The 26,201-nt window shown below is 47.6% G+C and overlaps 1 protein-coding gene across 3 annotated transcripts in view; it reads right to left on the bottom strand.

Moving 5' to 3' along the window:
* Positions 1-433: 433 nt before the first annotated feature.
* LOC147456494 (RING/U-box superfamily protein) overlaps positions 434-26,201 on the bottom strand; it is a 56,783-nt gene continuing 31,015 nt past the window's right edge. For 2 of the 3 annotated variants that reach the window (XM_086514955.1, XM_086514954.1), the window contains exons 2-8: positions 18,534-19,522; positions 18,033-18,116; positions 17,707-17,934; positions 16,425-16,507; positions 16,227-16,326; positions 1,114-1,215; positions 434-713 (exon numbers count right to left, since the gene is read on the bottom strand). In XM_086514955.1, coding sequence (XP_086371081.1) covers positions 654-713; positions 1,114-1,215; positions 16,227-16,326; positions 16,425-16,507; positions 17,707-17,934; positions 18,033-18,116; positions 18,534-19,520 — 1,644 coding nt within the window. In that variant the 5' untranslated portion in view covers positions 19,521-19,522 and the 3' untranslated portion in view covers positions 434-653. Of the gene's footprint in view, positions 714-1,113; positions 1,216-16,226; positions 16,327-16,424; positions 16,508-17,706; positions 17,935-18,032; positions 18,117-18,533; positions 19,569-26,201 lie in introns of those variants that run through there. The other variant, XM_086514953.1, reaches the window with a different exon arrangement.

Genomic DNA, 26,201 nt, shown 5'->3' with positions numbered 1-26,201 from the left:
AATCATGGGTTTCAGATGGAAGAGAGAATTTGATCGAGCCATGAGGACCTCTCCATGACTAGTTATAGGCCAAATGCTGAGTAGAGAGGTGTGGGATTGTGGACTGTCTACAAAGGGGCGAGAGGGCACATCAATGAAAAGACTGACAATCTAACCCGGTTTCTTTCTCAAACAAGCAAAGTGCTGGACTACAGAAGACCCTAAACCAAGATGTCTTCTACGCCTGACGGGCATACCTGGCGGGATCAACCATGAGTTATGATCCTAGTACATAAATGAAGCTTTTACACAACCTAGATATCTTCAATTCACAACGTAAGACACCACCATTCATCAAATTCCCAAAAACGCACTGCTATGGTGATAGTACAAACCGTTGCTGCAAATAACACGACAATGCAATCGCCAAAAATCTAACCCAAACATGCAGATATGGTATACAAAAAGATTGATTGAACAAATAGAGCCAGCTTTGAAATATGTGTTCCCACCTCTATACACACCAAATATCTACATGAAGAATGGACGAAAAATAACCAATTAAGTAAGAAACGGTTGTGCATCGATAGCAAAAAGAAAAAAGGAGAGCTTCCTTATCCCTGCCGCTTAGCAGCCAGCCTCTCATTTTATTAGCTTCAGTACCTTCATTTTCATCATATCTCCATCTTGCAGATTGGACAGTTTGCTTGTCGTCCCAGCCACTCGTCTATACACTGTCAAAATTTGTTTCAATGTCAATGTCAGATCATTACATCAATTTCCAATTGTAAGGCTGAAAACAAGGTGGATCAGTAAGAAAAAATGTTTAAGTTGTGCAGTATTGGTGATCACTACCAGGAAAAAATCTTTAGCTATGGAATACAAATAGACGTACATGTTTACTTATGCATGCTTGCATATATGTAAATGCATGTATACACATACATACATGCATGTATACATCATATGTACAAAACCCTACATACACTCATGCGTACATGCATGCATGTGTATTTGTGTGTGTGCATATAGATAACAACCATTATGTAAAGTACAGAATACCAGTACGGTATTTATTGTGCGATATGGGAAGACTGAAATCATTGGGATGTAACTTTGGCTGAAAACAAGTACCTTTAGGTGAAACCCATGCATACAAGGGAGCCGACGGACCACATCATCCACGACTGGAATCTCAAGACAGATGGAGCACATTTCCTCATAAACGTCTGTAGGCTGCTCACACAACAAAAAATGAACCATACTCTTACAAAAGACTGCACATAAAGAATGCTCCATAAATGGAGGAAACCACCCCACAAAAAAATGCCATTCAGTTTTTGCACTCACAAAACCTAAAGCATTTTGTGAACCACAGCAATCTTGTAACGCCTTTACCACAGATTCCTTGATTCAAAATAAATAAAACTAGATGATTCCAAGAAAAGCCCGAGGATACCAGGAACAGAAAATCAGAACACGGAACGGGGGACAGAAACAGGTATGGATTGCCATTCCTTGTTACAAATACTCACATCTAAAACGCAAAATGGGGATTTGAAACGGAAATTGGTTTTCTTACAAAGGTTTCATGTGGATAGATAGGTCAGACCATCTGCTTTCGAGGTTGGCATCGCTATAAAATAGCAGATTGTCCGAATGAATAGTTCCAATACGAGGGCATTACCATATTGGATCATTGCTATGGGACACCTTGTGCTTTGTCAGCAAGGGGGCGGCTTGACAGGAAGGAGAGGGGCAGCTTGATAGGAAGCATGGGGTTTGCTTGCCTACACACACATCACATCAAACCTACACAGACACACGTTCTAAACACACATTTTTGAGCCTTCATTCCCGTACACACTTGCACTAGCTCTCACACACTCCCCCATGAAATCAAGCAAGAAGGTAGAAAAAGAAGATAGGATCACAAGGGATGAGGTGGAGGCGGCCATCAAGCAAGCCATTTTGACCCAAGAAAAAAGACACAGATAGTGCTCTAGACATCGTCCATAGGGCCCTATTGCAGGAGATCATGGCTTTATGTACCTCTCTCAAAAGCAAAGTTGTGGCACGAGATGAAGAAATCGACAAACTAAAGGAAGAGTTGGAGGACATGCACTCCCGGACCAAGCTTGAAGAAGGAGAAATTCAGCCATCCATGGAAAAAGAGCTGAATACCATTGAGGCTCAAGTGCTCACCATCCAAGTGGAGGAGGAGAAAGAAGACAGAAGAGACCTCTTCATGGGTAGAGGTGCTCACCTGCACAAAGAAGCAATTAGAGGAAGCAGACCAATGGATCGAGCTGGCCAAAAAAGGTAAACACGAAAAAGAGAACCGAAGTTTAGACGCGCGCTCGCTGCTGCTGTAATCCTCGCTGCCCCCCCAGCGCTGGCTGCCTCCCTCCCCCCTGCCTGCCCTCAGCCCCCCCTTGTGCTGCCCCTGCCCCTGCCCCTGTCCGTCCGCCCGCCCTCAGCCCCCGCTGCTGCCGCCCGCTGCCCTCTCCCCTGCGCCAGCTGCGCTACCCTTCCCGCTGCCCCCCCCCCTCTCGGCCCGTTCGCCCGCCCGTTTTGTTCTTCCACCTCGATAGCTCCCTGCAGTTTGGCCCTTTCGGCACTCTTTCAATTCCTTGGAGCAGTGTTCGGCGCGCCCAATTGCAGCACCCTCCCGTCGCCCTCTTCTTACGCCACAGCAGTAGACACAAATGGAGGCTCCAGCTTCGCCACAGAGGGACTCGCCAGAAGCCCCCTCGCCCGACCCTGCTGAGCCCACCATTCGACTTGCTCTCTCGCCGACAGAGCAAGCGAGCCTTGCCGCAGAGGTAGAGCGATTGCAGGCGACCTCGGTAATCTGCAAGATTCTTGGCACCCGACCTAGCAGAGGAGAGCTGCGAGACCTTCTCCAGGCCCGCCTTCTCGCAGAGGTGGGCAAGATCTTGGATGTCCAGATTTTCGGACGGGGTTACTATCAGATCGAGTTTGAGACATCCGAGATGGCATCCAAGGTCATAGCTATGAGTCCACTCGCCATCCGAGCATCACGTGCCCATTTTCGACAGTGGCGACATGGTTTTGACCCGGCTTCGGATGTTCTAGTAGAAGAGGCAAACATCCCCATCTCAGTCTGCTTTCCGGATTTACGGAGGAAGTACTTACCTCTTCTTTCCAGGATCGGTTCCGCCATTGGGACTGTCCTGGAGACACCTCGTACGGCAGCATCAATAGCTGCCAAGCCGGCTGGCATTCCCTCAGTTCGAGTTTTGGTCAGTAATAACCACACGCTCCCGAAGGTTATCCTTTTGCCTCGGGTGAGTGGGGGTTGGTTTAGACAGAGTGTGGAGTACTCGGGCATCCCGAACCAGTGCTTCATTTGCCGACAGATGGGCCATCTAGCGAGGCTTGTCCACGGAGGAGGCCGCGACCTCCACCATAGCCTCAGCCCCAGCTTGCCAGGGCTGACCCGCAGCCACAGTCAACGGCACGGCGCACACATGCAGAGCCACCCTCCAAGCCTGGGGCTCCAACGGAGGAGGGGTGGCAACAGGCCCGTGGTCGACGACACCAGGGGCCACAGCGTCGAGGAGCAGCATACGGCTCTTAGGGTCCTCCCCCGTGGTAGCTGTCCACGTGAGGATGGGTTGACTCCCAGCTTTTTCTTAGCGTACTGGGACCTGCTTGGCCCAGATCTCTGTAGTGCTTTTCAGTACATTTTACACACAGGAGTGATGCCTGACAGTATGAGTGAGGGCCTGATCTACCTCATTCCCAAGGAGGGTGGCTCCTTGGATGAAATTCGACAGTGGCGCCCCATCGTTATCCTCAACTCAGCCTACAAAATTCTTGCCAAGGCTCTGAGTTTGAGGATTCAGCCACTTTTAGAGTGCCTTATACATGGGACACAGTCATGTTTTGTCAAGGAACGCAGTATCCTTGAAAAACATCTTTACTTTCTGGGAGGCTTCTGCCCTGGCACGGCTCCGTGGTGAGGACCTCGTAATTCTTCTTCTCGATTTTGAGAAGGCATAAGACAGAGTTGACTGGGACTTTCTAGAGGGCACTCTGCGCGGGATGGGCTTCTCAGATGCTTGGATAAGAGGAGTGTTAGCCCTGTACAGACAGGCTCACAGTCAGGTGCTTTTGGCAGGAGGTAGAGGGGACCGCTTCATGCTTACTCGCTCAGTCAGACAGGGTTGTCCTCTTGCCCCCTTTCTCTTTCTGTTCTATGCGGAGGCGATGAGCAGATTTTTGGTGTCACAGCAGGTTGGTCTACGGGGCTTAGCACTCCCTATTCGGGGAGATGAGCTACTGGACGCTGAGTTTGCCGACGACTCAGCCTTGTACTTGGATGGCCAAGAGGCCAATCTTCACAGTTGTGAGCAGGCTTTGGAGACTTTCTGATGTGCATCTAGAGCACTGATCAACTGGAGAAAGACAGTGGCTTTCTCAGTTGGTAGTGCTCCTGTGCCAGATTGGATGCCAAGAGAGGGTTTCAGGTGGATTCCCCAGGGACTGCAGTACGGTACTTGGGTTGTCAGGTTGGTCTGGACTTGTCTCCCGAGCAACAAATTGCTCCTCTTCTCCTGTCCATCAGGAGAAAGTTGTTACACTGGAGCTCAGCACGACTTTTTTTGGCTGGTAGAGTAGTAGTTGCCAACCAGGTGTTGTTGGCGACTATGTGGTACATCACTTCCTGCTGGATCTTCTCGAGTTCTTGTATCAACCAGGTAGAGAGGCTGATCAGGAACTTCCTTTGGTCAGGACGTGACACTCAGATAGCCTGAGCCAAGGTGGCTTGGCAGGTCATCACGCTCCCTTGTTCTCAAGGAGGGCTTGTGATCATTGATCCAGCACAGCAGAGCAGAGCCCTTCTTGGGAAGTTCATAGTTCGAGGACTTCTTCCAGGTGAGGAGCCCTAGAAGGAGTTCTTGCTGCAGAGGCTTCGTGCCAGGGTACCTCAGTCAGGAGGCCCTTGGCAACCTTCGACCATATGGATCTTTACAGAGATGCGCAGAGTTGGTTTGAGCAGGAGACTGGAGGACCGCTTCGCTATGAGTTTGCTTCGATCTTGGGAGCTCTTACGGCGAGGACTGGAGCAGAGACAGCCGACGTGCACGGAGGAGCGCCTACGGCAGCCCCTCGTCTAGAACCCCATGGTTAGCACTCAGAGAGGCCACTTGGTTGGTAGTCGGCCTCATGTTTCTTGGGGTCCCATGGCTGCAGGTCCAGCGCGCTCTCTAGGTGACTGGCTAGAGTTCACAGGTTTGTCAGAGGAGGTGCAGGGTCTCCAGCTACAGAGCATGAGAGGGGTGCAGAGCATGTGTCGGGACATCTCAGAGTCAGTTCCAGCTGAGTGGTTTACACCTCTCGAGCCAGTAGCACCCCGATGGATGGGAGCCTTCACACGACTCGAGGTTCTCATTTCAATCAGGGCCTGCTCAGAGACTGTCCCAACCCTTTTCTTCGAGCTTCAGGGTGGGGGACGACTACAGCGAGTTGCAGTAGAGGCCCCGTAGGTGGTAGAGTGTTGTTTCCAGAGGATTCGAGTTGTGGGCATTTGTGGGAGGACTTGCGTCATAGACCCTGACCCAACAGCTCTTGAGACTTGACACTGGAGGCTTTGGGCTTGGGAGTGTTGTCCACTGGCACGAGTGCAGTGGGATCCTGATGAGTAGCTATGGAGAGACCCCTTCTCTTCTGCAGACCACCCTGGTGTCCCTGTCTTTCAGTACACTGTTCGGCTTGGACGTCATATACTTACAGCACACAGAGAGGCCCGCCCCGCTGCAGCACGTCATTGGCAGGAGGAGGGCCTCACAGTCGAGTTCTTGGCAGCCTTTTGGGAGAGGCTGTGAAACTCCAGACAGCCGAGGCGCATCACCTTGTTTCAGTGGCTGGTCGCACACAGAGCTACAGCAGTAGGGAGTTGGCTAGTGCATAGTGGTCTTTCGGCCGCATGTGCAACCTATGACCACTTGGTGGAGAGTCAACGTCACTGTCTTTGGGACTGTCCTTCGGCCCAGCAGGTGTGGCTACGAGTTCTTCGGCTGATGCCTACTCTCTCCACGGCTAGACAATACACTTGGGGGGCAGCAGCTTGGTCCACTCTCACAGGCCCGACACTTCAGTTTGAGCTATCTTCCACCAGCAAGACGATAGTGATACAGGGGGGGCGACCTACACTCCAGCCTGCTACAGAGCTTACTCCACAGGAGTGGTGCAGTGAGAGGGAGTGTTGGGAGCTCATCAATGGCTTGACACTCTGGTTTATCTGGCGGGCCCGCTGTTTCCGCATCTTTGAGGCTCGGCCTGCGCTGCCAGCAGAGACTGTTCGTGACTTTGGCTAGAGCTGATCCATACTCTCAGAGGACAGCTTGAGGGACTACAAGGCAGCTCCGACCGCATGCGGGAGCGCCGCGAGGCCTTCCTTCGACTCTGGCGCCCTGGCCCTTTCTACACCATTGTCCAGGGTGTGCTCAGATGGCACTACCGTCCACCTGTGTGGCTCTTCCCTCTTCCCATCTCTTGATTTAGCCTCATTGTATATATGTTGTTTCTTTCATTGGGAGAGTCTCCCCATCATGTTTGTTGTAGCCCTCTCTTGCAGAGGTGGTTGTAGCCCTATGGGCAGTTTTCATTAACTAATAGAAGGATCTTTTTCTCGGAAAAAAAAAAAAGGTAAACACGAAATGCCCACTACCACCTCTATTATCAACATGACAATTGAGGAAGAGCAAAGGAGGGAAGCACACGTTCCACGTGAACGAGTCACAGGTGTCAACAACACCAACAATGCGGACGAGGAAGTGAAAAGTTGCTATGCACATATGGGAATCACGGAGCCAAAACACGCCGGAGTATGGAAAGTGGGCAAGAGAGGAGGAGGTGATAGGGGAACCTCCAAGGAACGTGCCCTAATCATTTGTAATGCTACCATAGAAGAGAGGACGGACTTCCTCAATCGAAGGGAAACACTAAAGCAAACAAAGAATTTCTTGGGAGATGGATCTTACATTGTCTCAACCAAAAAACATGAAAGAATGCATGCTCGAGATCCTGGCTGCCGGAGAGAAGGGAAAACTTGCATCTATAGAGGTTTCACGTTGGCTGCTAACGTAGCAGTGATGTACGAAATTCCATATTTTGCACTAGCTGCTTTTTGGCAATTTTTGGAACGAGTTTGCTTTTGGGACTCATTGCTTTTGAGGCTCTGCTTTTGGCATCCCTTCGTAAGAATAAAAGGAACCCAAGGGCCTCATTCTGCAGAGCATCTGGACGTAGAGTCTGCTAGTAGACGTCCCTCGAGATTTGTACTTTGCAATGATTAATGAAAAATAAATACCAAAAGGGACGCCAGACTTTGGGGCCAATACCTCTCTCTCTCTCTCTCTCTCTCTCTCTCTCTCTCTCTCTCTCTCTCTCTCTCTCTCTCTCTCTCAGGACACCGCACCATTGCTGCTGCTCTGTAGCATGCTCACCTGCTGCTGCTGCCCCACACCAGTAACGTGCTCTCTCTCTCTCTCTCTCTCTCTCTCTCTCTCTCTCTCTCTCTCTCTCTCTCTCTCTCTCTCTCTCTCTCTCTCTCTCTCTCTCTCAGTTACAGGGAAATAAAAAACAAGAAAATCCCCCAATTTTCAATTGGAAATTTTTGAAAAGAGGCAAAACAACTCTGACAAAAACTCTGCAGAAAATCAGAAAAGCAAACATCAAGAATGTACGATTGATTTGGGGAAACCCTATGTATACATTATGCGGGACAGGGATGTATGTGTGATGTAGACATAGTGGGTTGACTTGGCAAAAGTGCAGATTGTATTTTTGATGGAGGTCATGACTGCTTCGCCGGTGTGTAAGCCCCATCCGAAGGCAACATTTGTGCTTACAAACAAACGGATTACACAAATGGAGAGGGAGATGAAAGACTGGAAAGCAGATATGGAGGGATGGTGGAAAGAGAAGGCCAACCTTCTTCAAATGTTTCTCAACGAAGGCACGCAGTGGAAGAAAGAGAAAGAGGACCTGCACGCAGAGCTACAAGTACTTAAGGCGGACTCCAAAGCACTTAAAGAAGAGGTCTCAGCTCTCAAGCGAGAACTTGCTGATAGAGCGAGCAGTGGACTAGAGGAGGGGGAATTCCAGCCTTCGGTAGTAGAGGAAATCAAGGTCATCATAGAGCAGGTACGGATGATCAAAGAGGAGGAGAAACAAAAGATGGTAAAGACGTCTTCGTGGATGGATGTGATCACGAAGACGCAAAAGAAGGCGGATGAGGCCGAGAAGTGGATAGAAGTCGCTAAGAAAGGCAAAGGGAAAGAAACCACATCTGTCCCCACTCCTACAATCATCAACATGACTCTAGAAGAAGAACAGTGAAGGAAAACTAGAGCTTTGCATATAAGAGTAACCGGTCTAAAAGACCGAGATGATGTGGAAGGGGAAGTTGAAGAACTTATCCGCATGATGGGTAGTGAGGCTACTCATACAAAGGCATGGATGGTGGGGAAGAAGGCACAAGGCAATGGGGAGACTTCAAAAGGGAGAGCTTTAATCATCTGTTTCCCATCCATGGAGGCAAAGAAGGACTTCTTGAAGAAGTGTCCTACACTAAAGAAAACGGACATATTCCTTGGAGATGACCTCACTCTCACACAGCTTGCACATATGAGAGAGGTAATGCTAGAGATTCAAGCGGCAAGGGAGAAGGGAAAGACGGCCTTCTACAGAGATGGCCGGGTTGTGATTGTAGAGCGGCGCTCCACATGACGGTGCGAGACCCATGGGACCGCCATCAAAGTTGCCACGTGGAATTGTAATGGATCTATGCGACTTGATGTGGGTGCCTTTGAGGATAGTTTCAGGGGAAGAGACATCGTCTTCAACTTTGAGACACATCAGGCCCCTGGGCAGTCTATGCCTCACATTAGTGGATATAGATGGGAGACTGCCTATAGACAGGAGACACGATCAGAGCACAGAGGGCGGGGATCAGGAGGAGTGGCAGTGTTATTCAAGGAGGAGTTACAGCCATTCATACATATAGCCCGCAGAGATGAGCAAGCTAGGTACATGTGGGTGAGACTGAGAGCAGAGATGGACAGATATCTTTACATTGCTATTTGTCCCCTTTCTCTATTTTGGATGATGACATATGGGAGTTCTCTAGAGATGGTGACATCATCATTCTAGGGAATTTCAATGCTAGGATGTCCATCATCAGACAATATTTTATGATACTTCAGAGGAGATGCTGAGAGAGCTGGATGCTGCAGAGACAGGCCTATCCAGACTATCACAAGATGGAGAACACATTGAGTATGGACGACACTTGATAGACATGCGGACTGCACATGGATTGGCCATCTTGAATGGCCTACAGAGATTTCCCGCTTCAGACATGGAGCCAGCACAGTGAATTATGTCATGGCACAGCCGAGCCTCATCTCTAGTATCCAAGATCTCACGGTTGGACCCAGACCTGTTGGTGTGGCAGTGGATCATGCTCTTGTGTGTCAATGACCATCTCTTTTCAGTTTAGTGTAGCACACAAACTACGGACAGCAACCCCTACTCGCTACACCTTCACGCGGGAGACAGACTCTGTATACATAGATGGGATCTACAGACGCCTATGCACAGAGGAGCCAGGGCGACCTCTGGAGGAGCTTACTACTATATTGACACAGACACTACATGATGCAGCAGCAGAGGCATACTCACATACCTAGCCTGAGCAGAGACGCCGTTCGGGGAGCATGCCCTATAACAGTTGGTATGATGAGGAATGCCGGGACACTAGAGCTAGACTTCAGAGGGAGGTGCTTTTGGGGGACATCACTCACAGACACTCACAGATTGACTTCCGACGCCTAGTGCGGCGAAAGAAGAGGGCATTTTTGGCTCGGCTAGAGCAGGATCTATATCAACTATTCTTGAGTCAGGACTCACGTGAGGCATGGCGGCTCTTTCAGGAGCACTCTCCCCCCCCCGCCATCACTTCTACAGAGGACTGGGACCAGTACGCATCATCTCTATACACAGTTCCTGAGCAGCCCCCCCCTTCCCGACCCTCCCGATCCATGCCCACACACATGTGCTTTTTTCACCGCGGAGATGGTGAGGAAGGCCATTAACAGGATGAGGACTGGGAGAGCATACGATCATGATGGTTTAGTGGCTGAGCATTTCACGCATGCCAGAGATCTACTAGCAGAGCTTCTAGCAGTGATTTTTAACCGCGCCATGTGTGAGGGCTTGCCTGATACTTGGAGCCTATCTACTATTGTACCTATCTTCAAGTCGGGAGACCCTATGCAGCTTGAGAATTATCGCACTATCATGATTGGACACACATTGGCACGGTTGTACGCATCTATTCTTGAGCAGCAGCTGAGTAGATGGGCAGAGAGGGAGGGGATACGCGCAACCGGGCAGGCAGGGTCCAGGAGGGGTTTTTCTACTCTTGACCATATCTTGACACTCAGAGCCATCATTGAGGAGGGTAGATCGCGTGGGAGACGGATCTATTGTAGCTTTGTGGATTTCCGCAAAGCATTTGACACAGTGCCTAGAGCTGGATTGATGCGCAGATTACAGCAGATGGGAGTACCCACAGAGCTCATTTGGGGGGTCATGGCATTATACAGGTCAGTAGTGGGGTAGGTACGCACCTCAGAGGGTCTATCCACACCGATTCACTCCACTATTGGGGTGAAGCAGGGCTCCCCGCTCTCTCCTACTCTATTTGGTATGTATGTGGATGAGGTTTCTGACTACATTGAGAGAGATGGTGATAGAGGTGCACAGTTGGCAGGGACATGGATTCCATTATTATTATATGCTGATGATATTGTGTTGATCTCCGACTCTCCGGAGGGGATGCAACGTCACTTGGATGCTTTGAATAGGTTTGCTCAGGGAAGTGGTTTGTCCGTCAACCTTGGTAAAACCAAGGACATGGTATTTAATACCACCCCACAGTGGATCAAGAGGTCAGCGCCAGCATTCACATACGGCCAGGAGACTGTGGAGTATACAGATGCGTACACTTACCTCGGAGTGGTTTTTACTAGACTGACCAAAGCCCATGCAGCATTGGGTAGATTGGAAAGGATGTGTTCACAGGTTCAGTTTCAGGAGCCTCGGACGAAGCTCTGGCTCTTTGACACTTTGGTGGCTTCTGCATTGCTTTATGGAGCTGAGATTTGGGGACCTTCATTGGATCATCACGGGAGGATAGGCCGCAGTGATGCATGGGGGGACATGGAGAAGCCTCTGGTCTCTATGATCTCGCGGCTCTAATAGTACCACGTGCTATTGTTCGAGCAGAGCTAGCTGCCCCCCCACTAGTGGTTGAGGCGATCACCAGATCTGTCTCCTTCATACACCGCATGTGGGAACTTCCCAGAGACAGATATGCCCGCCTTGCACTTGAGTCCTCTCGACAGTTAGCCATGCAGGGAGATACAGCATGCTGGTATGGGGAGATGACATCATGGTTTCAAGCACATGGGTTCAGCATAGACAGATTGCCTCCCTTCCAGTACTCACTGGATGCACCCTCTCTGACTCTTACACAGTCCGAGATCACCAGGCTCATCCGCCAGGACTTGACTCAGCTAGACACCAGGAGGACATGGATAAAGCCAACACAGGAGCTAGGCACGAAGATGGCTTTCTACAGAGAGCATCTCCTCCAGCTTACGGTTGATGGTTTTGTGACGAGGCCCAGATACATGGACACCCACTTGTCTCATGAGATACGATGTGCTATCGGCCAAATACACACATCTTCACACCAACTGCGGATCGAGACTGGGAGATACAGCGGAGTACCAGCAAAGGCCAGGACATGCCCCCTGTGTGACATCGAGCCTGAGACAGAGTTGCACTACACATGCCACTGCCCCGTCTACTACGAGATACGAGGCCGCTTCCATTGCTTGTTCAGAGAGGGCTTTGGACCATTCTCCAGAGTCATGCAGTACGAGGATCAGAGATGCTTGGGTTTGTTTTTGCTCGAGCTACACAGACACAGAGAGAGCCTGATGAGAGGAGAGGCTACCCAGTCTCAGAGACAGATCACAGATTTCTTTAGAGCTGCCACTGGACACCCGGAGGAGTTACTACCACAGCAGAGCTCGTCGTTTCACACGAGAGGAACATTGATCAACCGAGCGACTGAGCTGGGGAGATCCAGACACCCACGACTGCGAAGGACTACACAGCATCGGCGGAGGCTGCATCAGAGGATTCGGATCACTTTGGCTCGACATGCACGACGCCCGATCTGACTGCTGACCATGGAGGAGATTGATGAGATCCGCCAGCGACCGATGCTAGATCTCTTGTGATCTAGCTATCCCAGCTAGCTGCTTAGTTCACACCTAGTAGTTTAGGATTCCATAGTATTTTATTGTGACATTTGTCATTTCATCTTCATTTTTGTCATCTTGTTACTCTGACTCTGACATTGTATCAGATCCACCACATTGTAACTTTCTGGTCTCATAGGTCACTTTGGCCTTTTGAAGACGTTAATATAACATTTCATTTCATCTCTCTCTCTCTCTCTCTCTCTCTCTCTCTCTCTCTCTCTCTCTCTCTCTCTCTCTCTCTCTCTCTCTCTCTCTCTCTCTCTCTCTCAATTGAAGCTCAGTAATTTTGAAGTATCTGTTTGTGTGTTGCTATTGATTTTCGGGTTTGGAGTGTCCAAGCCGGTTACAATGGTATCAGAGCACAGATAGATTCTTCTTCTATGGAGGATCCGATCCTTTTTGCAAATCGGAGCTCTTATTAGCAAAATCCAAGCTCTTGATTTCTTGGGTCGTTGGCTTTCCAGAAGTATCTCATCCAATAAGGAATATTCAGTGGTTGGCACATCACAATGAACACAAATGCTTACATATGCATGTTACAAGACATAGAAACGTAAAGCCGCCGATGAACACTCCCCCGGCAATTAACATCTTGGTCCGGGCCATGAGCTGTTCAACGACTCCCTCATTACTCCTCCCGCAAATAAAATAAAAAGGCCCGAGCCATGAGATATAGAGGCCTTTTACAACCAAACGCCCCCCCAAACCAGAGCATGCGTCGTTTGGAGGTGCTAAGAGTAACCACTGCTGAGACTTCTTGATACTCCCCTCGTAAATAACCATCCAAGTTCGGGACATGAGTAGCAACAACATTTCTTTATGCAAAAGATCTTGTATTTTTTTACTGTTTCCATGCTTGTCTTTTGCTTCTACGTATGAAAATACTTTCACAATAATACTCTTACTCGGCTTTGCTGCCTCAAGCAACATAATTCTAACCTCTTGACTCCACATAACTTACAATCTTCCATCAAGCATTCTTTTCTATGGAAAACTACATAGACTAGCTTTGGGTAGAGAACGGACTCCCACATTTGTGTGACACCTTTGAACGTGTGATGTGAAACCCAACAACCCTTGCTAACATTCTTGCATGTGGCACAAATACTACATGGACAGTCGCAACCCGCATCATGTAGCCCAAAGCCACGTGAGCACATGAGGTTCAAGGTTATTATTAAAACCAAACAATGCAAATCGGCACCAAGACAAGTTCAAAACAGATACCATCCATTTCAAACAAAGTCCAAACACGATCATCAACAAACAGATTTCAAACTTTAAAAGCAATCTCAACATTAATCAAGCTCGAAAAGTCGATTGACTTTCTATCCTGAAACCTGCACCAAAAATTAGGGTTAGGTTCCTTCCGTAACGTCGTAGCCGACCACAGCATGGTCCATTAGCTCTTGGCCAGACAGTGTTCCTCTGGCGGCGATGGTAGTCTCAAGACATAACAATCACACCGAACCTCCAAGGTTATCAACTCCATATCAAAAACCATACAGCTTCGGGAAAAAATTTTCTTGAAAGCTTGCCAAGTCCTTGGAGTGTGCGGCTTGGTAGCTATAGACATCCACAACTACATGTCACTGCCTCTGCGAAAAAGGCAACTCCAAATAAAAAAAGTTTTAATCCTTCTCTACAAGTGATCTTTATGGCTTATGTCATGTAAGACAAAACGATGAAGACGGGAGGGCGCCCGATGCCCGATGAAGTAAGGGTAGAAGTGGCTAATAAGTCCAGGGTCAGGGCACGAAGATTCTTCAAATAAAATTACCCGTGAAACTTGGAAGCGTCATCTTGCTTTGTCTGCTCTTTGGTAGACCGGTATGCTTTCAGAAAAGCACACGCTTGAAGCTCTGATACCACTATCACGAGACGGACACCACGTGCCAAAAGAAAAGAACACACTGAACAGACTTTTAGCACTTCAATAATAACCAAACTGAGAGAGAGAGAGAGAGAGAGAGAGAGAGAGAGAGAGCGCACGCGACACGGAGAGGTGTGAATTCCACCCCAAAGAGTATTGGCCCCAAACCTTGGCGCCCCTTTCGGTATTTCTTTATATTACTTGAACTCAGTACAATGTCGGAACTCGCGCTCTGCACCTTCACCTGGAAAAGTGCCAGAGACTGAGCACTTTGCACATATTTAAAGGCCCTTGGCCTCAAAAGCAGTTACATGAAAAAGCAATAAACTCAAAAGCATCTCGTCCAAAATCTGTCAACACAAAAGCAAGAAAATCCATACAGCTCTGCCACGTCAACCGCCAACGTAAAACACCGAAATCCGTTAAATCTGCCATGTCAACAGCCAGCATAAAATCCAAAAAACCGTACAATCTGCCATGTCAGCAAGCTAGCATTAAACGCGGAATTTTGTATGTGTGTGTGGGCTACTTTACTCTAGGCCCCATTGAATGAGAACCTTAAGTTCGTTGGATCTTCTTCTGCTACTTCTGTTGCTTCTCTTAGGGTTTAGGCCCCTTGGCCGGGATTTGAAAGTCGGCTCCGTTCTTCGGTGGCTTGACACGTGAGCAATTTGTGACAACATCTGATGTTTTCATAAGTAGCATTCATGTGACCATTTGTGAGTTAATTGCACATTTCATTAATGGCCTAGGAAGTTTTAAAAGTTGAAAGTTGAATGGTTTTTAAGTTATAAAGTGTGCCAAGTGGCAGACTTACCCATGCAAAGTGACTCTCTCTTGCTCCCTCACCCTTCCTCATCTTCTAGCGCCCCCTCTTCCTGGAGCCTACTTAAGAGCAACCCCTCCCCCTCATGGGAGGTTGGCAGTGCACCTACCCCCTCTAATGTGAGTATGCTCTGCGCACTGGAGCTCTCCTTTGAAGCTTGAGAGCAACCCCTTGTGACTTATGTGGTAGCATTGAGCTCCCATAGTCTAGAACAAGGGCTCTCACAGCCATCGCCTTGACAACAAGCGTGTGTGTGTGCGCGCGCGCGCGTTTTGCGTGTTTCCTCCTTGTGTTCATTGCAGGTATGAAGGGACACATTTAGCAGAAGATAGACTCTCTTTTTAGAGAGCTTCAGAGGAGATTTGTGGGAGATAGACTCTCGCTTACGGGAGCTTCCAAAATCTCACAGAAGAAGGAAAAACCCTCTCAGTAGTTAGAGAGTAGTCCTCTCACTCCATCAGTCAAAAGTAGAAAAAGATCAAAGAAAGAATAGAGGAGGCATTTGCCCCATTCCTGTGCTCGTAAAGATTCTCCCTTGGTAATAAAGATAATCTCTTTATGGGGGGGGGGGGGGGGGGGGGGGGACTAGCCCATCTTCTGGTCCCCAATGATCTGTCAACTTTCGAGCTTTCTCACTCTCTCCCCAATTCTCTTGAGTATTTGAATTGCATTTAAAAGTCAGTTTACGCTTCCATCTTTTGTCACAAGTATTGCGAGTACTACGGGGTAATGAGGTACTAAGAGGTTATATGTCAACGACGATGACAAGGACGACGAGGTACTGCTAGAGTCTATGCCAACGACGATGATGTCGACAACAAGGTAGTGATGGGTTTGTGTCGATGACGATGATGTTGACGACAGCGCGGTTCTTGACGAGTTTGTGGATCCTTATGCCAAGCCAAGGCAAGAGGGGTACTAGGTGCTCGACAACAGAGACGACAACGAGGGGTCTATGGCTGAATGCCGAATTTGCTAGCATTGTCGATGGCTTGAGTCTGCAACCACGACAAGGCTAGGGGCTGAAATCTGCTGCGATCAAGGGGCTGAAAAAAACTGGTCTTCTGGCTGGGATCACTGATCTTGCTCCATTCAATCAATATCTAAAACAAAACATCAGGAATACAGAAACATAAATAATCTTAGGTGCCATGAACTCAACCAAAGGCATTACCTTTATCACGGAAATGGGAAGCTGCTCTATCTTACTATAAGAAGCACCACTATGAGAATGGTTGTTGTCATCCAATGCAAGTAGCATTTCATAATCGTCTCTGAAAAGAAATTCCACAAAAAAAGGGAGTATCCAGGTAAACAATTAATTTTTCAGGTTTCTATATGTTTGTAATAATAAAAGGAGACCAATACGTACTCATTGAAGTCACGATCCACCTGATCCAGCATTCTGAAACTTCCCTGTGAAACTGTCTCCAAAGCTGCCAAGAACTCTACCCTCTACAGAAAAACATAAAGTGAGCAATCTGTGTCTTAATACGTTTAGTAAAAAAATTTGATAGATATTATTAAAAAAAATCTTAGTTCAAACCACATGATTTGACTGGAAGTGTGTATGTTGTGTGTTGTGTGTGCGCATGTGTGTATCTCATTCACGCACCCTTCACCGGATGCCACTACTCTGCATATGGGTCGGGTCCCAATTGGGATAAAAAACAGTAGATTTTATGGTGTTAACCACAGATAAACTTTCTGGAAAGAATCCAGCTCAATGAAAAAATTCACTTGCCGACAATCAAGATTCTTTGGCATCACCCATCCAGCTTATGTTATTCTAACCTGTCATGATTTTTCCTTTGTTCTGGTTTATTGTTGTTACTAATGGATGAATGGGTGCCCGTTTAAAGGGTTGTCTGTCAAATGGTTTTCTCCTGACGGGATGCCGCCACTAAACAGTACTGACCATTGTTCATTACTAAGGATCATGATCACACAAAAAAGCACAGCTCTTTATCTGTACCTATTTGGCCCCTATTTAAAGAGGCCACTTCTAGAGTCTTCACACAGTCTACCCTACTTGTGACGCAGCATGGATCCCAAGGTGACAAAGAGCAGAGAAAAGAATAAGGGAATGGAATGCTGGAACACCATTCTTGCCCTCATTTGGTTGCAGTGATGTCCAGGTTCAGATTGACACGACGTTCCCAAAACGGCACGAACTGCTGGAACGGAATGGGCAGATGAATAACACCAATTTTTAACTTGGGAATGAACATTCCACTGTCCAACACATGCCAGTGTTCAACATCACAATTATGAGGCATTAATGCCCTTAAGCTTCTCTCTCCTTCTCCTAATTTTGACATTTTCACGAATGTTTGTTTTTCCTTGTCTCTCTTGCTCCCCCCTCCCCACCCTCCCTCCCCCCCTTCTTTTAGCCTCAAGTTGCCCCCTCCCTCCCCACCCTTCTCCCACCTTATTTTCCATATCCATCCTTACATTATACTTCTGCACTATATTAACAGACACAGTTCATACCTGACAGAGAGCTTCCTCCAGCTTTTGATTTTATAAGTCAACTTTTCGAGGCATTTAAATTTAATTCATTCATTCCCCTTTCCTCCCTTTCTCCCTCTTTCCTCTCTCCATGTGTATGCACGCAATTAAGAGAATCCACACATGCTAAGTTGATTATTTACCGTTTCCAAATCCAGCCCTTCTGGAAAATGCAGCAAATGCTCACTGGGATTCATTGTTGACCCTCCAAGACGACGACCTCCTACAATTTGTTGGCGGCTTCTGTTGTGAAGATTTCTTAGTATCCTCATCCTTGAGGATGAAGCAGTAGGTCTTGCTGCTGGGGACCTGATGGTTGGGAGGACTCTTTGCATCTCCCTCCTAGCAGCCTGCATTATTGACGCATTCGCCTGGTAAACAAGAAGCCAATAAATTAAGCACCAGCTACAGAAGTGTGCTCAACACTGTTCTTTTTCATAAATGCACAATAGATTAGCCTATTACGTACTACTTGAGATGCTGGCTCAACTCTTTGTTGTGTGTATCTTGCATTCTCCTCTTCCTGTAACATCCGCGCCAAGTGTGCATCATCCTGGTACAAAACGGGTTCTTATTCATTATTTTCATCCTTGAGTTAACACGCAAGAAAATCAATGGTCTATATCAGGATTCAGTAAACATAAAAATTTGGAAAATACCAACACTCAAACTTGCAATACACACAGATTCACACAATTATCCTCGATAGCTTCACCAACGAGTTGCAACTCATAGATCAATATTTTGGTTAGCACACTGTACAAAGTGTTTTTCTGTACACCCATGAACATCTACATCACCAAAATCACACAGATGTAGATGATTCGAAAATTTTTGCAGCTCCTCACTACACGTCGACCAAGCTGTTCAGTGCTGCATTAGAAAGTTCCATTCCTTTTTCGTAAATATTCTCCAGTCTGAAGAATAATCAAGAGCATGTACAGCTATTAAAAGAGTAAATTTTTCTTACCAGAGCAAAATTTCCTTCAGCTTCCAGACCATAATCCTCCTGTAGAAACTTTGCCAGCATTTCATCTTCTTCAATCTGCCTAGCCCTGTTAGCAGCAGCAGACACAATTCTCTCCGCAGTTGCGCTGCTGCTTGGACACTCCAAACTATCTACATCGATAGGCCGTTCCATTCCTCCAAATGATGACCCACTTGTACTACCATCTCTGACCCTGCGGGGAGGCTTATACCTGTGACGGCTTGTACCTGCATCTGTCAATGAAGATCTCTTTCGTTTCCATACCAAAACCTGTTCTGGGCCTGATGAGCACCCACCTACCTGGTTGCTTATGACTAAAGGAACAGGTTCTTTATCCTTTTTTTCTCTGGATGCATCACTCCTTCCAAAACAGCTATCTGAAGTTCCCACATCCTGTAATGTATCAGCAGCTTCTCTTCGCCCATTAGCTCTCTCCTTATTACAGGTAACCTCATTCCTGGTTTCTCCAGGGGTCCTGAAGTGGGTACACCCTCTCATCGCCTCTGTTGTTTGTCCAGCTCCCCAGCTCAGTGCCAAAATCTCAGCTTCAGCAGGCAATCGAGGATCACTTCTATTAGGCACAGCAGCTGCCTTCGGCCGGTTGAAACTTGAGCGATGATGCCGTCTTAAAAAGGACAGCTCTGGTGATGTTGTGCCTGCAAATATTCTCCCATCATTGTGAGGGCTATCTGCGGTTAAGTCAACATAATTTCTGTCCGGGATCTCTATCTCTCTTTCCTTGAGCTTCTTGACAGCATTTGGTGATGCTGTACAAAAATCACTCGTATTGGATGCTCCTGTTAAAACTCCATCAGTATTTGAAATTGAACTTGATCTTTGTCGCCGCCTGAAATAATGCTTCCTTTCAGCTCCTCCATGGTTTTCCTTGACTACTGATCTTACCAATCCCAGGGTGTCACCGGGTCTGTCAACTTCTACAGGCAACTCGGCTACTTTAGTTTCAACCATCTCTGTAACCCGTAAGACATGAACACTTGTCATTACCTGAGACATTGCAATCTTTCATCCAACCAAAGACACAACTCAAAAAGGTGGAGGCACTTAAATCATCACTATTTAACAAACCAACTACTCTGCTTTGCAAACAACCCCAATAGGAGTCCTGTAAAACAACCAACTTTGAATTTTGATTATCTTGTGAACCGCCATACATCATTCAGAATTGGGAAAGAAAGAAAGTTTGAAAAAGGGATTAAAAACAACAGAAAGTCCAAAACTGCTGACAAAAATGTCAAGGGTCTCAATCCCTAATGGTCTCAACCTTGGCCAGATCCATCGTTACACCCTCTAAAGAGACAATGTGTACCTAAAAGTGTATCGCTAGCAAAAAAAACTCGCTCTTTCTCTCATTAACCACCGGTCGATGTTTCCGTAGTGCCTAGAAAGTTTATTGCAGATGGTCTTTGTGCTCTGCCTCACTCTTGGAGAATACGATGATGTCGTCGAAAAAGTGCCCACAAATGACCAGTACTCTCTAAAAATCCTATCCGTCATCCTATTGAACGTTGCAGGAGCATTCGTGAGACCAAACGGCATCACCAAATACTCGTACAATCCAAAGGACGTCCTGAATGTGGTCTCGTATACATCTCAAGGAGCGGTCCTGATCTGATGATAGCCACTTTTCATGTCGATTCTGCTAAAGCATGTAGAACCCTGTAACCTGTCCAGTATATCATTGATTCTGGGAACTGGAAACCTGTTCTTGATAATGATTTTATTGAGAACTGTGTAGTCAATGCACATTATCCAAGGTCCATCTTTCGTCAATACCACCAACACTTGTGAACAATAAGGTGATGTATTGGACTAAATTAGACCCTTCTCTAAAAGTTCTTTCACTTGGTTCATAATTTCCTCATTGTGGGCTCTACTAACTCGGTAAATAACCCGTTCGATGGCGTGCTGCCCGGAATCAAATCAATCGTATGATCTTCAGGTCGTTGAGGAGTAACTCTCCTGGTAAGGCTTCAGAGAAACAATCGGCACAAACAAATTGAACTTCGTTAATTTCGAAATGATAAAGTGGAACGGACTCGCCCTTTCATTCATACATTACTTTCTCACGTGAAAACTTTATCTCTACCCTTTTCATTCTTCAAAGTTGCTTTCCTCATCCTATAGTCGACCACAACGCCGTTCTTATGGAACCAAGGGATTCCCAAAAGGACACCACACCCTTTTAAAGGCATGATGTAAAAGTCCTCGTGTCCTTGACAATGCAACCGAAGTTTGCCTCTGACATTGTTAGATTTACACCACTCAGCTACTTCACATAGGTCTACGGCATACTTGTACGGCTAGTATGTCTCCGGGCTGGCGACCCATGTATAGGTTGCACTTTTGTCCAGCCGCCCAGGTTTGGGGCGGCCGCCCACCCAGTATGGACTCCCTTGGGCACTTATATATATATGGGGCTAGGGCGGTACCCACTACATACGTTGTATCGACAGGTTTTATGCTCTCGTAGTCAAGGGGCCTGATCGCCCCCTCTTCCCCTACACCAGCGTTTGTGTCTCTGTCTCTCTCTCCTCTCCTCTCTCACGCTTCCGCACACGTGCACTCTCACATGCTATCAGTAGCTTCAGCTCTTCATGATCTCAGACCGGCCGCATCACCTTTCCGCATCAAGCTTCCCTCCCAAGGGCTGGATCAGCCAGCATTTTTGCATCAGCCAGGCAAGCGAAGGCTGTTGGTGAGTTTCTGCCGCAGAGAAACCTGCATTTTTGCATCCCCTGATGGAGATCGCCCTTCTCCTCCTTAGTGCTGGCTGTTACAGCCTGTTTCATCGCGACAAAGCCCTCTCATTCCATCAGCGTTTTCAGGCCATATCTGCGTTTTCTCAGCGGCAAGCTTCTTGCGTTTTTTGGAGCATACACCAGCGTTTGCTGCACAAAGGGGGAGCGCTAGGCCTATGGCCAAACCCGGATCTTGCTTGCCCCACCTTGCCTTGCATCCGATGCATTGCCGTCTTGATTCGTCTACATATACCGCAGTTTTCAGCCATTATACACTGCTGTTTTCTCTGTTTTCAGCCTATCAGAGGCTGTGACTTTGATTCCCCATCCTCCCCAGACCCCCTACACCGCTCCGGACCATGCCGGGAGCGTTTGAGCACGCTGAAAATCGCTGGACAGCAGCGTTTTCATCACCTCGGAATTGTGTTTTTGGGTGGACAGCAGTCTGATGGTTTGTGTTTTTCACGGAGGATAAAGTTACCTCCTGCAAGGACACCATCCGGTGGTGGTCCATGCGGTCTCTCAGTGACTGCTGCAATACACGATAGTTTCAATATCGGCTTGATCATCTACAGACGTACGATCCTTGGGAGATCCATTCATTCCAGCCATCATTCAGCGGTTGCGCACTCCAAGGGGGGTGGTGACTCGTGGTTTGCTATGGACACACCTATGCACTCATCAGAGGAGTTCACACAAGATATGGCCATGCTCATGGTGTATGGGATTCCGACATTCCCAGAGAAGACACCACCATCTTGGGTGGACAGACACTTACCACTTGACCTCGACACGTCAAATCACTTGCTTACACAAGAGCATCTACATGAACTTTGGGAGACGATCTTGATCTCTTCTTGGCCATTCATTGCTTGGATCTACAGACTGGAGTGGGACTTCAGTGCTTTGGACTACCCGCACGATGCGGAAGATCGGGCATCCCGCGACTACATCCGGAGTTACCAAAGCTTGGCTTGGATGGTAGTGAAGTTGCTCTTCTACACTCCTGATCATTAGGATTGCTACCTTCAGAGTTACTTATACTCACCCACGGTAACCTTACAGCAGACTTATCCCCCGACCCGGGCAGTAGGCCACTCCCAGCTCATTCACATTGAGAGCCACACCGACCTGCAGTTTGGTGGCGTTGTTGGCGCGGATTTTGTTTTGGTTGACATCTGAGGATAGGAGGCAGGAGATACAAGCAAGACGGCCTAGACAGATTGGTGTGGCCTATCCTCTTCTCAGAGATTATTCATAGCGCAGACTGCTCAGTCTGGCTTCCCTACTTCTACAAGATGATCACGCTGCAGAAGCTTGGTCTGACCATACCTCTTCTTAGAGGCCCTTCACAGTGCAGACTGTTGAGTCTGGCTTTCCCCTCATCTTCGATTACCCTACCTACTGACAGGACACCATCCGGTGGTGGTCCGTGCGGTCTCACGATGTCTATTGCAGCTTCCAGTAGCTTCTACTGTGCAGATTGTTTAGTCTCGCTTTCATTATTTCGGAGGACACCTTCTTGCAGCTTAGCCACCTGGCCACACTGGGTTACACGTTCATGCATTGACAAGCTTCCGTGCATTCTCATGACGGTTCCTCGGCTTCCCCATTTTCTCGAGACAGTTTGACTACAGACACCACAGATCCTATTGGGTAGGACACTTGCAGGTTTATTGGCACTTCTTTTACGACAAGGGTTTGTTTCCACACGCAGTTCACAACCTTCTTGCAGTACCTTCACCATGTATCTACGGAGCACTTTACCATGGAGATCTCTCAGCGGTTTGGACATCCCTAGACTGCTGCAGGCATCGCAACAGACATCTTCATCCTTTGCCTCATATCTTCGCCTTCATGCGGTTTATTCAGCATCAGGTGTTGAGAGGGGGTGTTAAATTTACACCACTCTGATGCTTCACATAGGTCCACGGCATACTTGTACAGCTACTATGTCTCCGGGCTGGCCACCCATGTACAGGTTGCACTTTTGTCGGACCGCCCAAGTTTGAGGTGGCCGCGTGCCTAGTATGGACTCGCTTGGGCACTTATATATATGGGGCCAGGGGGGTACCCACTACATACGTTGTATCGACAAGTTTTATGCTCTGGTAGTGAGGGGGGCTGATCACCCCCTCTTCCCCTACACCAGCATTTGTGTCTCTGTCTCTCTCTCCTCTCCTCTCTCAGGCTTTCGCACACGCACACTCTCACAGGCAGGTGTAATGGCAACATACCGTCCCGATGCCGCTAGAACTACCTCGGTCGATAGTCCCATTTCTTTTGGCGTAATTCCAAGTCGAGCCGCCAATTCAATGGAGCTGAAGTTGGCCTTGGCTCCTTCGTCCTTTGTCCCATGCTCTACAGAGCTCCGTACTTTCATCCATTTGTTATGGGTCAGTCCCCACAAAATTCAGTATCAATCCTGCCTTTGTCTTTCCTTTCTTTGCTTTCCTTTCTTTGCTCGCTTCTCCGCCGCCAGATCATTGGACGTTTTGTTGGGGCACTTGGCAAGCACATGTCCTTGTTCTCCGCATCTGTAGCATTTGCCCTCTTTGTAGTACTCGATGCGCTGCTCTGTGATAATCTAGGGCTTGAAGGTTTCTTTTTCTGTTGCTTTCCCTTCTTGTTACCATCGTTTGGTTCTTATCTGGTCCTTACTACCAAAAATTTTGTTTGTAGGGTACGTGAGAGTGCCTACATGCATAGCAAAACCCTGTTTGGCATGTCCCATGAGCTGTTGCATAGATCGGACTTCCTCTACAAACAATACCTACGTATCTCCTTGGGGAGTCCACAGCAAAATCGCTCAACTTGTTACTTGAAGGTTATTTTCTTGAAGGTAGAAACAGGTAGAAAAGTATCTCAAAATCTCTCACAGTAAACATCGAGTGTGTCTTCCTTGCTCATCCGCAGATGATTCCAAGCAGTGATTACATCTTGTTTGTATTCTTAAGCGAGTCACGAAGAGGTGAAAACTCACTTAAACTGCAACCACTTTGTCGGTTCTTCCCTGTGTAACAGTAGGGTAGACCACCATGTCTGGGCCTTGGAGTGCTCTGAGTAACGCATTCCCGAAAAAATGATGTCAAATTGTTCGCTCAAAGCGAGGGCTCTATGGGTATCCTTAAAAGCCGGAAACTTAACTTTAAAGCCTACCCACCCTCCTTAAAATCCTTGGCCCTCTTGCCCTTATCCTCAAGGTAGTCGTACTGGTTGGCTCGGTACAAATACTTTCTCATACATCGGCTCATCGGTATCTAAACTCTCAGAGCACAAGCAATCCTCATCCGAACTATCAAAGTGCTTTCGAGATTTCTTGCAGGATTTTCTCTTCTTTGCCTTCTTGCCTCTGTTGTTTTACTGAGTCTTTCTTCGCTTCCTATTTTTTTTGTCCTCATCACTGGAGTCGGAGGAAGAGGAATTCTCCGAACTGTCAGAAGAGGACGATGATGAATTGGAATCATCCTCGAAGCAAACACGCTTCTTTGGTTTACTCGCGGCCTCAAAGGTAGATTTGCGACCCAAGTAGCCCGGATAGTCTGTTGCTCAACTCTTTTCTCGCGACTGCCTCTTGGTCCTTATGAACCTGTAGACTCCTCGCTTTACAGCTTCATCAAATTCATCCTCTGAGTACACCCTTTGTCTGGGTACCCCGGTGCAAGTTCTTTAAAATTTCGCATACTAGGGATCCTTGGAGTACCGTAGCATCTGTCAAACAGAGTTCTCGACCTGCTAATCTCCATTCTCTCATATGATGTGGGTGGAGACAGACCATACTCTTCTCCGGACTCGTCGGAAGGAGGTCAATGCCCGTTGGAGTCCCCGTTGTTTTCTTCTGTACTTGAGTGGTCAGGTGCAACAATTTCCTCCTTCCGGGATTCATTGACTAAATCATGTGTGCTACAAATAAAGGAATCAGATCCTCCGTCAAAGAAGAATCGCATGAGCTCTGATACCACTGTAATAGACTTGGACACCCCAAGCCAAAGATCTAATGCAACACACGCGAGGGAAACTAAAAGAGCTGAACAAAACTGAGGGAAAGAGACGACACGACACGATGACGTTCCATGCCAAGAGGTATTGGCCCCGAAGACTAGTGCCCCTTCTCGGTATTCCTTTATTATTATGCTTCAACAACTACAATGTCTGAGGGTCCTCTCTCTTCACAATGCTCCCAAGCTAATCTGCCAGAGGGGTAGGCCCTTGCACACTTATAAAGGCCCTTGGCCTAGCTAAAAGCAGATACATGAAAAGCAGATGTTCTAGAAGCGCTGGAGGTCCAAAAGCTAGCACCCCATGGGTTGCCCGTTCGAGCTCCCACGTCAGCAATATCTTCGCATTTTGTGCTGCAAAACATGGGCGTCCGTACAGCCTACCAGGTCGACAGCCGCTATGCAAATTTGGGCCTCGTGCTTTTATTTACCAGGTTTTGGACCCCTCGGCCGGGGTACCTGTATCATAAGTCGGTAAAACTTGTTAAGCTAGTTTTCTTTAGTTTGGGCCACTCCGATAAATTCCATAAGTTGGTTAAACTTCTTTAGTTTCCCAAGAATCTCTACGCACTTCTGTCTAGGCTCTGTCCTTTAGGCCATGCCACATCATAATTGTGCCTCTTGCCAAGCTTGATACCAATTAATGACATCATCCGACAAATACATGGCAGCATTCAAAACTTTACGAGTCTTGTTAGTAGCAAAATAACCATTAAATTGATGCAACCAAGAATAAATCACGGATGCATCCATCCTACCATCATACTAACTGAAAGTCAACTTTTCAGTGACTGGATTATTGGAGTCATCGTCTCTACCTCATCTACGTGATGACTCGTTGGCCTCCTTGAGTGGATCAATCTTCGAGGAGAGCACATGCAGGACAAAGTGTT

The sequence above is a fragment of the Adiantum capillus-veneris genome, chromosome 6 (assembly GCF_014529385.1).
Source record: "Adiantum capillus-veneris isolate H3 chromosome 6, ASM1452938v2, whole genome shotgun sequence".
Classification (NCBI taxonomy): Eukaryota; Viridiplantae; Streptophyta; class Polypodiopsida; order Polypodiales; family Pteridaceae; genus Adiantum; species Adiantum capillus-veneris.
Note: the sequence above shows the minus strand (reverse complement) of the source record. Positions and strands in the feature narration are given on the sequence as shown.